Below are 17,891 nucleotides of genomic sequence, written 5' to 3'. Positions count from 1 at the left end.
AAGAAAGCCGGCTAAATTATCCAAAACTATCACCAAAACTTCTGCATTACTGTCCCAAGCTGCCGTCTCCTGTTTCCTTCTGGGGACATATTTTCATTTGTGAGGAAAGTAGCTTGTGATTATGTGAGGGTTTGCTTCCATTGTCAGGGTTAATGAAAGCATGAAATGCCTGAGTATTGAACAAAGTAGTGTGTGTGTGTGTGTGTGTGTGTGTGTGTGTGTGTGTGTGTGTGTTATGTAAGTGGTAGTGGAGTGGAAAATGGATCAGAACACTTGGCCTCCACTTTGAAAAAGGGAGAGGGGCTGAATACACAAACTAATGTTCTCTTTACTATGTTTCTGATCTTCTGCCCATTTAAACACATCAGAGTTTTTTAATAGAAGTATAACAGCCAACTAGGGAGACCGTGACAATGTTTTTGTTTATTTAATTTTGAGTATCCAATAACTATTCTTATTAAATACTTACATCTATCAGCCACATACATTTATTCTTTTTATGGATTAAGGACATTTAAGTTCCCATTTTGGAAAGTTTGCTTGATGACAGCACAGCTTTTTTCTACTCAAATAGATAAACTATAAAAGATTAAAAAAAAAAAAACTTTACACTTTACAACCGTATATTCTTACATACTATATTATATTGAAATTCTAAATGGGCTGGTAGCCAGTAACATAGCTTCTCTTCTTGGATGTTGCTCAATGCCAGCACAGCACACATGACTCATTGGATTGTGTTGGTTAGGTTTAGGCATGAAGAGTGAGACTGGGGGAAAACAAATAAATGTGACGCTGCTGAGAAGAAGCAGGGTCCATTTTTAGGGCTAATAGAAAACATGATATATGTGACTGTCAGGTGTATGTCAGTGTAAGTATAGCATATTACAGCTGATCAAGCGTAACATAGCTTTTACTAGTTGTAAGGCTGCCAGTTAATGAAACAATCATTCCATGATTTAAGTCCTTCAGTTCCTCTCTGTCTTTGATCGTCTCATCTCCTGTTTGCTCTTCACTAGATACATGTCTCCTCTACAGTATTTTTTTAAATTGTTTTTTCTTATTCCTCCACCAGGCTACGATTGGGTCTTGTTGAGTCCCTGCTACGTACAGACCGACGGCGATGTAGCGGGATGGAGAGAGCTGTTCAGCCGACTGGGAGTCAGAGACGGTCTCATCATCCGCAAAGAGCGACAAACCCTCACCGCCAAAGAACTGGTGAGTAGGACATCCCTGAATTGTTACTTCAACTATTTAGGGATCACACTGTACTCATGCGGCAAAAACAAAATTATATATCAGACCAGACCGAGGTCATGACAGCCCCACCTGTGGGCTCAGATGATGAAGGGCTCTGAATGTGATGTGTAAGGACTCAATATTTACTGGTTGCATAGACACCAGAGGCAAAGCGCAATATTCCTGAAACACGCTGCATGGCAAACTAACTGTGACTCATCACCACGATGAAGGTAGTGATTAAAGGATGAAGATATTTACCATTATGAGTCACACTGGGACTAGAGGGATCAATAGCTGCTTTGAAGATAAGCAGAAAGAGCAGGTGACTGAAGAGACGTGTCACAGACAGAGCTGGGGCTGTGCAGGTCTCACATTCCTGATGCCTGTTTTAGCCTGGGCCACAGCAAAGTATGTGGATTCACCATGACACTATCACTGTCATTGTGTGACCTATGCTGCCTTTATGTAATATGGATAAATATAGAATTTAGATTATTATGGTCAACACTGCAGTTAAAACACATTGATGTGTTGAGAAGCTGATCAGGAGAGAGAAAATGTATTTACAGTGGTGAAAACACAAGGGAACGTCTTTAGTTTTATTCGTAAAGGGATAGTTTAGGTTATTTGAAGTGGGATTGTCTGAGGTCAGTGTGTTACCCACGGGGTCACAGACAGGTGAACCAGCATGGAAGTGTATTTCACCAACTTAACGTGCTGTCAGACAGCCATTTCAGACGGTAAACTGCAACATATATAATTGCTCTCTTCAAGGCCACCAGATTTCATTCAAACTGTAATTTTTGCCTTGTAGAACACAGGAGTTGATGTCTACTGCTTGCTCAATCCTCGGCAACTAAAGTTAGTTTGAAACTAATGTGGTCAAACACAGAAATCACACAGCATATGTAAACTCCGCCCCCACCCAGCAATCGCACTGAACTTTGCACATGACACTTTATGACACTGATTTGCACTTCTGTACTGTACAGTACATATCCATTCCCCTCCATATTCTATATTTTTTACCCCTTTTTTATTTTTATTTCTATACTAGTTTATCTTTTCTTTTCCATATATGTGTGTATGCTCAACCCTGCCACAGTAAATTCTGTGTTGGTGTAAATTTGCATAGCGAATAAAATTGATTCTGATTCTGATTCTGAACTTAACACTAGTCGAGGCAGCTGTGGTTAACTCACTGATGTTTTCTCTTCTTGCCTAACCTCCAACTATAAGAAATGTATTATTCACTCCGCTATCCAATGAGTGTCAATTTAGCCTATGTGAGTCTCATATTTTACTCACAGACTCACCATTTAATGCTTTAGTTTATCATGTGTGATGCAGAAATATCAAGATTTCCACACTGTCAGAGAACTGTCCTGGTATAAAATCTTAACGCACTGCAGAGCGTCTCTCCTGCCGTGCTGCTGACAGCGCTGTCAGCAGAGTCAATCACACTGGACAACAGCAGTGGGTAATGTGCCAGGGTCTGGTTCAGAAGTAACATTCAGCTCCGAAGCCGAGAGTTACAGCAGCTAGCAGGAAATAGATGCGCTACCCTGCATTACCCTTCTCTATTTCCATCAGAGTTTTTCACGCTGTTGCTCCCACGTAGCTCTGTGTACGATGCAGCTAACAAGAAAGTGCAGTGAATCCACATGTGATGTGACAGCAGCTTAAAGGCTTCATGATATGTTATAGTAATAACAGTCTCTTTTCTACCTTCCTTTCTTCTTCCTCCTCCTCTTCCTCCAGGACTCTGGTCCCTGGTCAGCAGAAAGTGCATCGTGGCACCGGAATCCAAGGGAGGACTGTGTGCTCGATGACTACCCCTGTGAGGAGTTTCATGCACTGGCCACAGCCCAGCTGCCTGACTCCCTGCTCCTTCAGCAGAGAATGACCTTGCTGAAGTTGCTGGCAACCAACTGGGATACTGGGTAACATGCACTCACTTACTTATTTCTCCTCACAGGTCATATTCTGTCCAGTGGAAGACTCGAGAAGCAGGTGCATGGATTTAAGTTCTTCGTCGGTACGACAGATTTACGTCATTCCTTCATCACTAGTGTATTTTCTACAGTGTACGTGTGTGTGACCCACACCAGGCCAGGATCTAATCACAGAGCATCAGCACTAAGGTTTAGCTGCTAAGCTAGCATGGACTTGCTTTTAATGAAAGATGGCTCAGGGCCGGTCACTGGCATAAGTGCTCTATGCAGTTTAGTTTAGGGCCATAACTACTAGAGGGGGGGCCACATGTTCACTGCGACTTTCAGTGTTGTTCACTCCACACTTTGTATGGTGTTAAGTTGACTGACTGGCTCAGGAGCTGCTAGCTCTCACGCAATGACCGAGACTCACACAATTAACTATTTTTAAATGCTCTGGCTTCATTCAGCGTTTATCCCTCCCCTCTGGTACAGTGAGTTACTGTGGTTACCGCTCAGGTGTACATGTCGTTGGGTGTTACATGGTAACAGTGAGTTACTCTGTAATGTTTCTCAATAAGAAGTTTTTGGTTTGTATGACGAAATTATAACATATATAACAAATCTGAAAACTCTGAAACTGAGCTTCCCTTTTATTATTAGCAGTGTGGTAGCAGAAAGGTGCGAGCTCGCCATCAGGCTGAAACTTGTCACAAGGCTGCAAAAGTTTCACTGATTGTTATTTATTCCTGGTGCTGTTGGTATGATAAAGTTATGTAGATGTAGGTGTAGATGGTTGATTATTTGAAACAGTAAATCAAGAGACAAGCTTGGCAAAAGCAGCTGTTTCAAGTCATCCTCCAGTAAAACACTGCATAGAGAACATGGTTATGTGTGTGTAATTGAGTTATTCATTCTATTATATAAGAAACATAACCTGTAACAAGTTTCACAAATTGCAAACGGGAATATGATTTGACTTTTTGCTTAAATCCATGAGCAGGTGCAGTCACTGGGTATCAGATGTGTTGGAGAAACTAATGGCTAGAGGTGGCTAGGTTAATGGCTTTAGGGTTAGTCAGGATCAGTTCCACTCTGACCATTAAGTGTTTACTGGGATGAAGTGAGGACATTGTTTGACTGTTGACATATTATTTTCTCCCTCAGAGAAAAAAAACCAGCACCAGCCTATTGTTTGAGCTCCCTGGAGATCAGTGTGGAGATTAATTCATCCGGATTTAGTCATCTCGTGAGTTACTGTTATAGATGTGTGTGAACAGAGGACAGCAGCTCAAGTTAGGAGGTCACCTGAGTTCACATACTAATGAACGGTGCATACTGCCAGTACAATTGCAGTACAGGAGTTAAAGGTTGAATTAGGTCGCTTCCTAGCAGTCACCTTTTTATATCACAGTGATGATGAATAATTAACACACCATCGTTTTTGCATCATTTATCATTTATACTTCACATCACTGACAACCATTTTCCCAAAGCACACTGCAGAGTTTTACACTGCTGCTGTTCACGTTATGCTTTCCACTGTTCACCTCACCTGTTCTACAGTACCACCAGCACTCTAATCCACCTGCAGATAACTCAGATCAGTTGCAGCTGCCTTATCACACAAAGATAACATAAGACACAACTGGAAAAATATCAATTATTTTCATGATGGATTACCTCTCTCAAGCAAGATGTTCATACTACACTAAAAGGAATGAAAACTATTGGCTGCTAAACCGTTTATTAATAAACATTTTATTTATATTTTGTCTTATGTTGATGCAAAGATTACTTTTTACAAGGTGAAAGCAGTGCTCTCTTTATTTAAATGTGAAAGTAAAGTGCAATTAAAAAAATCAATGAATAATCATGATAAATAATTATAACCTTAACATTGTCCATATCAAAATAATCTGTTGTTCTTTTTGCCATAATCCATGGCATAATCATGCAATCACAAGATGATATTTGACAAGATTTGATAAGACTTGACATGTGATGTGTACATCTGGAAAGCAATGGAGCTGCTGAATTTGGGATGATGAACTGCAAGGGTGTATTCATCCTACAGGAGAAATTCTGGTTAAAAAAAGTGTAATGTCATCAGCAAACAAAATTATCAGTGATTAGATTAATAATGAAAAATGAACACAAGTTTGTGAATATAACAGGCCCGCTTAAGAATTAGTGGCTGCTTCCAACATAGTCCACTTGATTTGGGCTAATCTGTCAGTGGTGTTTTACAGACACCATAATAGTAACTTTAAAAGTAATCTTTTAAGTTGCTTTAATATTTTTTACTGCTGTGTAAAACATGGTTCTTTTTCTTGCACACTGCTGTGACCTGGCTAATCTCTCTAATGTGTGTCAGATGAAATTTCCATAGTGTTAAATTTCATATCCAAAACATTAATATAATCTATGTACAACAACTATTCTGACATTGCTTTGTAACAAAATCTATACCTTTTATTAACCATCGGTCTGCAGGCGCATGTGGAGCGCAACTGTCATCTATTGTAATGGTCAATTTGACACAATTTGATTTTTCTTTAGAGTGTAGATAAGAATTTCTCAGTGCATTTAACTCTGACCATTTAGCACGTGCAGAGCTGCAGAGGAATGTAGGTCATCCCGCCACTTTGTTGAGCATTAAAATCACTGAGCTACAACTGCAGAGGCTGTCATCCATGAATTCTAATCATATATGATCAAATATTAAATGTATCTTGTTGAAGAAACATTATTTCCTGGCATCTTAGTCAGTGACTTCCACTGTAATCATCTTTCCCATTCTTCCAGACACTGCTACTCTCAGTACCTAACAGCTAAGGTGATTGACAGTGATGGACAAGAAATCAAAAGCACCACATCCTCCTTCTACCACTTCTTGCGTTGCCTTGAATGGGTGCCAGCATACCGCCCGCTGGAAGGAGAACAGCAAGAGAAAATCTACCTCCGTCCAAGCTCCGTCTACTTGAGCTCACCTGAGGTCAAAGGGCTCCTGGGGACTCATGTGTCTTACGTGGACATAGACCCCAGCAGGTTTACCCAAGCTCTAGGTAAAAATGTGTCTGCTGTGGTGTAGATCTCTGTTGTCCTGGTTATTCTATAATTGCTGCAGATTATTTTGAGCCAGTTACATAAGAGACAATCTGTCTGTCACTGTCTTTTCCCTCTTTTAGGAATGAGACAAACTATCTCAGTGGATGCTCTGATTAACTACCTGAAGAAGTGGTGTGTCAAACCAGAAGCAGAGAACCATGAGCAGAGACTACCTGATGATGAGTTGGAGGGGGCGCAATTCACTTCCACAGTGCAGCACATCCACAACGTCTACAGCTATCTGCATGAGAACTGTCCCCAGAACAGCCTGAAGGAGCTGTTCCAGCATACCCCTGCTGTTTTCGTAGAGTACAACAGGTACGTCGTCAGCTGTATCAGCAAATCTTTTTAGATTCTTGTCTAAATTTAGACACCACAAGTCAAACTTTGCCATCACCCCTCCCCAGGAGAAATGGTGACTGGTGTTCAGGACGTTTCTACCATCTGAAGGAGGTGTGCTGGAATGACACGACAGGCATGTTCCAGCGCTATAGGTTGCTGACTCACAATCCAGACAGCCCTGTTCAGGAACCCAAGGTCCTGGCTCCCTTCTACACCCCACTGGATGGCATGAAGATCTTCTTCACCAGAGTACGCTGCTCTTTTACATTTTTCTGATCCCATGTCTCCGGTTTTGTCACTTTACTCATGTCATTTCCTGCATATGAATGCAGAATCTGTAGGGACCAAGATTTTGGCATCAGAAGCATTCTAGTTCCTGTTTGTAGTCCAAGCCCAAGTATTGACCAATCATGCTTCAATGGGCTTTGTTAGCATGCGAGTAAAAAGTCTGTATGGAAAGAACACATTGGCTGAAATACAAAACTGTAAATCCATCAGCTATCATCTGAAGATGATTGAGCTTTTTATTTGTTTTTTGCATTCAAATGCAGATATTATCTGTTCATAGAGATTAGCACAAATATATCTGTTACACCATTCTTGTGTATCAAGTTGCTAATTGAACTGCAGAGTAGGTCTTGGCCCAGGATATCCACTGGCTACACCAGAAGCCCCGTAACACTGGCTAAGTTGTTATCAGACAATAACCAACCGGGTTCTGAGGTTGGCTGAAGGTTGAAGTAATAAAGCTAGCGTTAGCTCTGTGCGTTGGTTGAAAACGATGTGTCTGCCTTAATATTTCCAGCTGACTTATTTTAGAACAAGAAAGTTGTAAAACACTTCATAGAAGCATACTGTACATGATATAGGGCTAATGCTAAAAGACTGAGGCTAAAGCTGCATGCCCCAAACAAAAAGATTTTAATGCTTTCTGGGGCTGCTGAAGTGTAAACTTAAAGGTCCAAGACAGAGCTGCTAATATTAGAGCTGTATCTATAAAAGATATAGTTACATAACTAACTAACATACTGGCATCCAGGACCAGTTTCAACACAGTGGATGTGCTAGTCATAGGCAAGTCTATGTCCGTGGAAGTAATGCTACTTTATTAAGTAAGCTAGTTGGCGGAACGTGCTAATGGTTGCAGCTTACGTTAGAGCAGATAAACACACAGTTTAACCCATTTGTTCCACTTTTACTCTGTTGTTTTTGGTTTTTGAAAGACTTACACAAATACTCCACTGAGTAGCTCTTTTACTACAACCCCATCCTACCGCCTCAGCCTGCGAAGAAATCCAAAGCTTGACAGGCCTGCTGTGCCTGATTATGGTTGATAAGCTATGATTTGACAATCACAGACCAGTCAGTTACCTTTAATGTCAGTTACTTACATGGAATAATGTATTGTTGAGGATGTATTGTCAGTCACCTGTCATTTATATTCAGATATGAAGGAGATAATTGTAGGTTCCTGGAATGTAGGTGGGACATGATTTTACTATAAAGACACTTTGCGGTTGTTTTAATAAACTGACTTCTGTTTGTAGCCGTTTCTGAGACCAGACTCCACCATCACTAATGTACACATGCATGTGTGATTTCATGTATAGCTACTAAATGTGGATCACAGTCCTAACATGAATCAGTACGTCGGCTTGTTGGAACTGATCTGTTCGTCGTCTCCCATACCAACTGCTGAAGTGCTGCAGGATGTGTCGGTGCTCTATGCCAAACTTGGTAAGGACATTTAGACTCTTTTGTTGAGTTTCTCATTCAGCCGCTCACATATTTCCTCACTCTGTATGTCCCATCTGTCTGCAGCAGAATATCGCTCTGCTCAACAACTGCCTTTTTCCTCTTGACTTATTACGTCCTCCCTCTGTTCACTGACTTTGTAATATAATATAATATTTCTATTTTCAACAGCTCAAAAGTGTACAATTCCAGTATCTGGTGACCAGGAAAACTTCCAGCCCAGACTCGATCATGGTTACTGCTCCACCTTGAAGGGTGAGTAATTCAGTACAAACAGTGAGTGGAATGGTGCAGGGAGGAGTGGCCATCTGATGGTAAAAAGATCCATGTGGTTGAGGGCTCTGGTGGCAGAAATCTAGAGGCAGGTGTGTATAACAAGGCAGGGTGGACATAGCTGGTAGAGATCCTGAGATACAGGGAAATCAAGGTCAGTAGAGAATCACTAAAACGAGATCAAGCACAAACTGGTGGAGTGCAGAGGGTTGAATATGCTACACTGGTTAATTGGATGATGAGTTACAGGCAGTGATGCGAACAGGCAGGTGAGAGGGAATCAGAGGCCACACCCAGCAGAGCACACACACCAAAAAGGGACAGACAGAAACATGAGGGAGAGGATGAACAAGAGGAAAACACTGAAAGGCAAATAGCTTCATCGTGACAACATATTTGAATATTTCTGGGTCCTCAAACAGTATTGAAATTGTATAAATTGGGTATGGCTTAAAAGCCTGAAAGACTCTGCGATGATGTTAGTCCCCATAGTAGCCATTTCACTGCAATGAGAGCATTTTTTTAAACTTGAGCTCACTGTATACAATGAGCTCTTGTGACCTCTGATCACGTAATCAGCCTCATGAAACTGTACAAAAATGAACTGAAGACAGAGGCCGTTCAGAGGATGTATGGCTTTCCTACGTGCATTATAGTAACAATAAGCAGGTTTCTGAGCAAGTCATTTGGGGAAATGTTATTTTTACAGAAACAGTTTTTGAGGCCAAATCACAGCATGAATTTTTTTCTATGGTGTCCCTCTGTGTCTTAATGTGACACTTTGGAAGGATTATTTATCTCTGCTCAAAAATGGTTGCATTTATGACTAGAAGGTTTCCATTTTCAGATGATATATAGCACTTCTATGTATACTGTTGACCTGCTGTCTCTCTCTAAAGACCCCCATAGCCTCTATGATAAACATACTTTTGTCTTTTTTAAAGAGAGGTAGAGTGAAAAAGATTAATCTATCGATATGACTGTTTACTGCAAAGTATTTGCTGCAAACAAGCATCATCCACCACCTGTCAGGGCGGCACATGTTGTGAAAGCAGCTGGGAGGAATTAGTTGCTGCAGTCTGGAATTACTTTACACTGGAGACTGAAAGCAGAAGCTGTACTGTCTGCAGTGCACGCGTTTGGAGACATAGCAGCAGCAGAGTGAGCTACAGTGCTAATGTGATCAGGGGCTCGTCTGAAGGTGTGTGTGAGTTCTCAGAGACAGAAGTCTGAACTCATTTACCAGCATCAAGAATACATACGGTGTGTTTAAGGCCTCTGGAAATGTGGCTGGTTCAGTAAAAGGGAGAAACAGAAGGTGTACGGTTGTGTTTTTCTGTTTAGTGAGGAGGACCGGTGTCAGAATATTTCATTTCTTGACAGTTTATGAGTATTTCTTATACTAAATGTAGCAAAGTCTACAGAAGTTTTGAGGTTCTGCTTTGTGGGGCAACTGATGTGGAGTTTTATGATTGCTTCCAATTAATTGCACAATAAATGTCCGAACACAAAAGCCTTCAGCTGACCCTCGCTGTCCTTTTTGCCTTGTGTTCAGGTATGGTGTCTGATAAGAGGGTCTTCCCCACCAAGGATAACTGCTGGGTGAGCCTGGCTCGCAAACCCATGATCACTGACAACAAAGACCTGGAAAAGATCTTTAAACCTCACAAGCAGGTCTGTCTGCTCAACCTGCCACCAGCAGAGAAGAAGACTCTTCGCAGGAGCAAGACTGGGAACATTGGTACGCTGCTGCTACAGTTCTTTCTACATATGGTTCATGTTAGATTACTACTTGATTACTTTTTGATACCCAATAGGAATTATGCACAAATCTGCACAACTGTAATTGAAGTGCAGTTCCTGACAATTGTTGCATACTTGCGTTTCAGTACTGAGAGACCAAGCTAACGTCGTATCTACCTTTAACGAGAAGGACCGATTTTTGTTCCTGGAGATCTGTGGGATCCGTCAGCTGTCCGAGTGTGTCAAGACCGAGCCTCAGACTGAGAACCTGAGACCCTGCCCGCCTATGCAGGCCATGGTGCGCTCCGTCATACCTTACATCCAGAGGTTCCTCTACCACCATGACGAGCTGTCTGAAGTCTACTCAGAGCTGATTGACAACAACATCGGAGAGAAAATCAAGAGACTTTACTTCGGACAGGTCAGAAGATCACACATTGTTGGTGGTAAAACTACATTCCTTTTTAGTCTTCGTCCCTGTTGCTCTGTTGAGTGAAAGCACAGGGCAAATTTGCAGTGAGTTTGTCATTTAATTTGCACTTTGTGTCTAATTACCACCTAATTTACTGAGGAAGGAGCTCATTATGCAGCAAGTGCAGGAATTGCCTTTCACAGGCATTCTGCTTTCTGATGATGTGACAGTCCTGATTTCCACTCAGCGTTCTCATCAGTACTCTGTCTCTCCCTGATCTTAAAAATATACATTCTTCTTCATTACTGTGTGACAAACACCTTTACAGCATTTTCTAACTGGAAGTGATTGGTTCAGTTCTTCCAAATGAAGATGTCTTAACCTGCACCGTGCATCAGCAGTGTTCAACAAGTTGAACGTTGTGTTGCCTGTTGGAAAAAAAACACTCTGGTTCACGCACACTTGCTCCACCTTAAACCTGCATAATTAATATCACTGTTTATTACAGTCTGTATAATTGTAAGCTATCACAGTGTACAAAATCAGATCATTCTAGCTGAGGAAAGTAACAGGAAGGAAGAGGAAGAGTCAGTGTAAGCAGAATAAAGCAAAAGTTATTATGAAGTACGCAGTCTTGGGCTCTTGGCACAAAAAGTGAGGACAAAGCACAAACATGATGTCATCAGGAACTCGCTGTACGTCCAATTCAAGCCGCTGTCTGATTGGTTACAGGTGGGTAAGCTGTACATTCGCTACCAGCTGGATGTTGACGACAGTGAGGTGGTGGAGCTGCAGGATGTGATCTGCCTGCTGAAGGACATGAAGGAGCTTTACATCCAGAAAGATCACCTCTCAGCCAAGCTGGATATCTGCAGGTGTGTGTGTGTGTGTGTGTGTGTGTGTGAGAGAGAGAGAGAGAGATTGGGAGCAGAATTTGGGGACATGAAGTTGATATTATCAGTTTTAATCCTTTTACACGAACAAATGTATGAAATGTATGTGTGAAAGGTTGCTTGTATTGATGAACCCACAGATAATTATCGCCTCATTCATGGGGCGTTTTACCATCTTTCAGCTCATTGTTTTGGTTTTATGGATCGCTAATGTCATCAGTATTGTTTTCAGCCAAAAACAGCTTCCCAGTACAGTCACTGTTTTTAGTACAAAGCTTGAATAAACTAACTGTACAGGGAAAGTTAGCAACAAGCTGGCTAACAGGAAGCATTTAGCGGCTAAAGAGACAGATATATACTGTATGAGGTGTTGGTTGAAACCAAAACAGAACAGTACGTTGTATATACTTTTAGCATTACTCTTAATTTTCTCTTAAATTCAAAATATTGCATTATTTTTGCACACACCTTTGATGACCTTAAGTGGGGGTTGATACTCTCATATTGGGAACTGACTGATCTAAAAAACAATGATATATTTTGTGCTGTCATTGTGAATGGACAACCCAGCTGCAAACTGAATATAAACACAGAAACAAAACTAATCTAATCTAATGGGATTTTTAACAGTTTTGTTATTTTCTATTACGGTTGACGGCCATCTGCCTCCATCAGAGTGTGTGTGTGTGTGTGTGTGTGTGTGTGTGTGTGTGTGTGTGTGTGTGTGTGTGTGTGTGTGTGTGGGAAGCATACAGTCTAAGGAGTCACAACACTCATTTCTGTTGTCCAACTAATTCCTAATATCTGATCTCATTACTTAACTTCTGTTAAATTAGGCAAAGTTTACAGAGAACTTTTTCCTACAATGCTTCACTGGAGCAGTTCAGTGTTTTTCTTCATCGGCCTCATCTTGAGTCTCAAACTGGAAACTGTTTGGATCCTTTTCTCTGAACTCCACAGCAGATTCTTTTAATCTATCTTTTTGTTGCAAAAATAAACTCAACTCAAACTGAAATGATGAAATTTATGAAAAGGGGATATTGTTTTAACAAAGATGGAAAAGAAAAACAGAATAGATTTTCTTGCTTCCTTGCAATAAACTGCATCTCAGTATTGTCAACATAACACAATGGATCCAACACTAAGTGGCCAGAGTCAGTATGAAGGTGTTTGTTACAAATGATAGAATCTAAACTATGTGACAAAATAAAAGTTGTTGTAACTTCAAGATGAGATGGTTTATGTTGTAAGTTGAACAACAGAAGAGGAATGGCTATTTTTCATCAAATCTTGACTTCTTATTGGTTACATTGCTTGTTGGGTCAGGTTACATCTTTAGGACGAAAGTAAAGCGATTACTATGAATGAGATTTACGAAGAGCAGATTTTAGCATCTGTGTGTCTGTTAAAAGTGTCGAGTGCCTGAAGGTCTGGTCAGAGTCATAATATTGTTTTTTATTCTTTAATTAAATTGTTCATGATTTTATTTTGGAACCAAACCTCTGGTGTCCTGTTTGCACTGGTATCGATATTAAATCAATACCAGTGCAATATTAAAACTTACCTAAGCAGATCTCTACCAGATGTGACCCCTCCACAATAAATCCAACTTTTTCATCACGCAAGCCTAATCCTGTGTGTGTGTGTGTGTGTGTGTGTGTGTGTGTGCGTGCGTGCGTGCGTGCGTGCCTGTCTGTGTGTGTGTATGTGTATGTGTGTGCGTGTGTGTGTGTGTTGCAGGGAGCTGGTGAAAATGTTCTGCACAGAGAGCAGCCACAGGAAAGAGCTGATGCCTTTCCTGACTGGCCTGATAACCTCACTTGGCGTAAGTGATATATGATCCCTTCAGACATTGATCACTCGTCCACATCCTCACTCACGGTCACACTGTCGTTCTCTGACTTTTCTATCACACTTACACACTTTCACCACCACCACCGCCACCGCAGAGCTGACCATAGCTAGAACTAATAGGCCGTTTCCCCCGGAGGGAGTCACGTTTACATTACATGGCAACTTGCTCTCATCTCAGTGGAGCAGTGCAGCAGCACAGGCTCCAAAGTGAGAGAGTGAAAAGGTTAACAGGGCTCACATCAGGCCTGAACTTTACCCCTCGCTATTGAACACTCTGCCTGGTGCAGCAGCTTCTTTTGGATGTGCAGCAGAACTGTGCTGCATTATATAATCGATATTAAAATCTGCAGAAGACACAACAGCTTGATTTAAATTCTGTGCCTGGATTTGCCAAAGTAAATAAAATTGAATTTTTGGCTGTTTGATTAAAGATTTTAATGATGTGATTCTGAGGCATAACACGCTTTAATACACTGGAGTCAGCCTGATTCAGATGATGATGAAAGGCTAAGGGGAAAATACTTCCAGATCTGCCTCTCAACTTATTATAGCCGCTTATTACTTTAACTTTTAGATTATTGCCGGGAATTGATCAAACAGTCTCCGCCTGTACGTGTTAATTAGGTCACCAACATTTTAATGAGATGAGACTTTGACAAGGTTAGGAACTTTGCCACTTCCTCTGTTGGAGAAAGAGTCTGGAAGGAGAATCCCAAATCTACTCAGCTCAGATATTCAGGAGTTTTTTCCCCGATTGTTAATCCTCAGTATAGTCCAAATCATGAATTTCCATTATTTTTGAATCAAAAACAAACATAATATCCTACATCGAGATTAGACCTCACCCGTCCTGCATGTTGTCATCACGCATTCATTCACTGTGTTTGTGTCTGCAGGACTCAGAATCCCTAAAGAGATTCTTGCTCAAGGAGGACATCAGAGAACTGCCCAGCGATGAGGAGGTGTGGGAGGTCCCAGAGCCCCCCAAACCAGATATGAGCTTGGAGAGAGGTACGCACAGTCCCACAAACTTCATCACTACACTTAAAGCAGGACGATGTAACTTTTAACAGAAGAAATAGAATAAAGTTCTTGTTCAGAGTTTAAACAGCCCCATGCTGAGCACACTCAGGGGTTTTACTGCAGCAGCCTGACTCATTCCGATATGACCAGTAGTTTATGGTGGATAACATTCTCTAATGTCAGTACACTGACTATGTGACTCTTTTGTGCTGCACAAAAAGTATAAAAGTCTCTAATAAGGTCATATTTAAAAGAACTGGCTGTATGTATCAAGGAAAGTGAAAGAAGGTAGATGAGGAGAGATAGGGGAGACAGGGATAGAAGATAGAGATAGATGATATATATATATATCTATATATATTATATATAGATTATAGATGTATATATATATATATATAGTGCCTGTCGTTTACTGGTTATTCTGTAAGTGCCACTTGTGGACATAAGCGTCAACCGGTTCAACAAAAAACCATTATTTAACATCCCTGACAACCTCTGTACCTCAGTCACTTGTCAGCTACCACCTTTTTTAAAGACACGTTGAAGCTTCAGGATTTACAAAGGTGGGAATTTACTGACATATTTCATGTTGTAGAACAAAATTTGAAAGTCTCTCAGACCTTTTTTCAAGCATCGAACCATTTCAAAAACCCAACACGCTTCAAGACGAGGTCAAGGAAAAGTGCAAAAATGTGAACTCATTTCTGTGTTTTAAGATTCTACAGTCTATTCATTATATATGCTATCATCAACAAACTGCGTTTGACAGTTTTAATCTGTAAAACATTACTCAAACAGGAGGAAATGCTGCATTTGTTGTGGACTATTTTCAGCAGCGGATTAATACATGGTGCGGCAAAGAAAATATTTCCAGCTTAGTGTCAAAAAAGAATATAGTGTGTGAGTTTGTGGTAAAGCTTGTGTCAGCCAGTGCAACAGTGTGGACTCATTGATGTGTTTTTGGACATAAAAGAAGCTGAATGGCACAGAGACATATGAGGCTTTGATGCACTCACAAAACATCCTAATGTTCCGAGTTGGGATGTTTCTGACTACAGTGTCCAGCTGTTTTTGGGACAGGGAGGTCAGAAATGTGTGGAGAGACTCTTTGCACCACTTCCATTAACACGTCCACACCGGTGTTAATGCTGTTAAAAACACATTGGAGGATACGTACATGCAGTGTTAAAGTGTGTAAGAACGACAGCGTGACGCAGAACATCAGCATTTAAGTCGGAAATCTGAGTGGAGCATGAGATGAATTCTAACAACGCGTCTGTGTGAAAGTCAGAAAGACATCTTACATCTGCTTTTTCTCTGGTTCTCCCTGTGACAATTGCCCCGTTTTCCATTATCATTTCATAATATTCAGTGTTTTTTCTTCTCAGCCCTGCACACACACACTCTACTTACACACACACACAGGCACACATAAAAATAACTGGTGTGTTTCTCACATATGCTAATTTGGGTTTGTTCGCTGTTGTGTGCGGTGACATAAAAGAGCAGCTGTTGCCAGGGCTCAAAGAGCGAGAGGAGCAGATCCCTCACTGCAGCAAAGAGCACACACACACACACGCGCACACACTTTCTGTCTCCCTCTCTCACACACACATATCAAGGATTAATATGATCAAAAGGCTTTTTCATCATCACAAATCTGTTTTTATGGCATAAAACGGGCTCATATATGATTGGTGTTTTACTGCTTTTATCTTTTCTTCTTCTCATTTTGGTTTGAGCTAAATGAAAAATGTTTTGCTTCAGTGCTATCAAGGAGTTACTCCTCCACCAGCACCCAAGAGGAGCCACCTCGTCCCGCACAGCAGGATGGGGAACAGACGCTGATTTGTTGGCCTCCTCGGGCATCCATACTGAACACTGGAGCCAGTCGCACAGGTACATTTAGAAGGACGGTCATTTGAGCGTGGACACTTCCTCACAGTACATTTCTAATTTCCCACAATTTCTGTGCACCAGCAGTTCAAGCAGACAGTGGCGCGGTAGATGCCGTCATGAAGATGTGGCCGCCTCCCGCTGGGCCAAAAAACAGAGACCCGGAGAAGGACGTCGCCCACAGAGAAAGCAGCCAGAGTCCGCTGCAGCCAGCTAGCAGCAGCAGCAGCATACACGAGGCAAACCAGCCGCTCAGGAGCAGCAGACCTACAGACCAGCCTGTCCTTCAGAGAGTCCTCAGCCATCCTGTCCAACCTAAACCAGCTGCTGTGACCTCCAACGCACCACCACCTCCAGGTTATATTCAAGAAACAAACTCCTGCTGCCAATGTTTATACTGGTTTAAAGTTACTTAGAAAATCCTGTAAGCTGCGAACTGAATATTTAATTTGAAGCTGCACTAATCAATAGTTTTGTATTCACAGCAGAACTAATTAATGTGTCACATGTAGTAATAATCAGTAATCAGCGCTACAGAGCTTATTAGTGTCTTTTAGCTCATTGTTTTGGTTTTCTGGCCCACAAACAGCAGGCAGTTGTTTTCAATAAGTGTCAGTAAACCAACTATACGCCACCTGCCCAGCAGCTAGAGCAGATAGACGGCAAGTTAGCGACGAGCTAGTGAAGCTAGTTTAGCATTTAGCTAAATTTATCTAACAAAATAAGGAAATGGAAATGCTTAACTTAAAAAAATTACATTCAGGTGATCTCATAGTTTTAACTTCTAGTTAATTTTTATTCTAAATATTGTAGTATTTTGATAATAAAATGTGTTTTAGGTCAATTCTTAAATGAATTCCCTTCAAGTACCACTATAGAGAGAGAGGTGGTGTACCATGTTCCATAATTTAGGAACCAGCATTTTAGCCATAATAGCTATATCTATGTTGTGTTTTCAACTTGTTTTGTTGTCTACAAATAGCCAAAAAGAGAATTAGTGCCGCTTTAACTCACCTTAAGATGTTTTAGCTCCCTAAATGTTACGTATTTGTCAGTCAGCAGATAATACAGATACTATACTAGTTAAGGATAGGACAGAACTACAAGTGTTTACAAGTTTGTTAAACTTCAGTGTTTAATAATCAACTCTGGGATGTTCTATGAGAGGAGCACCACACTATGTTAACATTCAGGAGCTGTGAAATGAATATTGACAGATATTATTTTCATTTTATCTTGGCAGCATTTCACAGATGAAGTTTAATAAAACAGGTCTAGTTTAGATTTCTGAGTGTGTTGCATCAATATGTTTTGGTTCATTAAAAACATTCTGAAGCTCTGTGAAAAAGACACAGTGGCACACATAAAAACCTGTGCCAAAGATTTCAAACATGCCATAATCACATGCACAGA

At 41.0% G+C, this 17,891-nt stretch overlaps 1 protein-coding gene across 6 annotated transcripts in view; it reads left to right on the top strand.

Annotated features, from left to right (window-relative positions):
• Window positions 1-17,891, top strand: part of wu:fj29h11 (uncharacterized) — a 68,001-nt gene that overhangs the window by 27,994 nt on the left and 22,116 nt on the right. For 4 of the 6 annotated variants that reach the window (XM_027289305.1, XM_019271046.2, XM_027289303.1 and 1 more), the window contains exons 31-44: window positions 1,076-1,218; window positions 3,004-3,185; window positions 5,985-6,244; window positions 6,368-6,605; window positions 6,695-6,878; window positions 8,240-8,366; window positions 8,556-8,639; window positions 10,213-10,398; window positions 10,547-10,821; window positions 11,545-11,687; window positions 13,446-13,530; window positions 14,456-14,570; window positions 16,350-16,481; window positions 16,563-16,835. In XM_027289305.1, coding sequence (XP_027145106.1) covers window positions 1,076-1,218; window positions 3,004-3,185; window positions 5,985-6,244; window positions 6,368-6,605; window positions 6,695-6,878; window positions 8,240-8,366; window positions 8,556-8,639; window positions 10,213-10,398; window positions 10,547-10,821; window positions 11,545-11,687; window positions 13,446-13,530; window positions 14,456-14,570; window positions 16,350-16,481; window positions 16,563-16,835 — 2,427 coding nt within the window. Of the gene's footprint in view, window positions 1-1,075; window positions 1,219-3,003; window positions 3,186-5,984; window positions 6,245-6,367; window positions 6,606-6,694; window positions 6,879-8,239; window positions 8,367-8,555; window positions 8,640-10,212; window positions 10,399-10,546; window positions 10,822-11,544; window positions 11,714-13,445; window positions 13,531-14,455; window positions 14,571-16,349; window positions 16,482-16,562; window positions 16,836-17,891 lie in introns of all 6 variants that reach the window. The other 2 variants (XM_027289304.1, XM_027289307.1) reach the window with 2 other exon arrangements.

Source organism: Larimichthys crocea, chromosome XVI (assembly GCF_000972845.2).
Source record: "Larimichthys crocea isolate SSNF chromosome XVI, L_crocea_2.0, whole genome shotgun sequence".
Taxonomy (NCBI): Eukaryota; Metazoa; Chordata; class Actinopteri; family Sciaenidae; genus Larimichthys; species Larimichthys crocea.
This window is presented reverse-complemented; position numbering and strand designations above follow the sequence as displayed.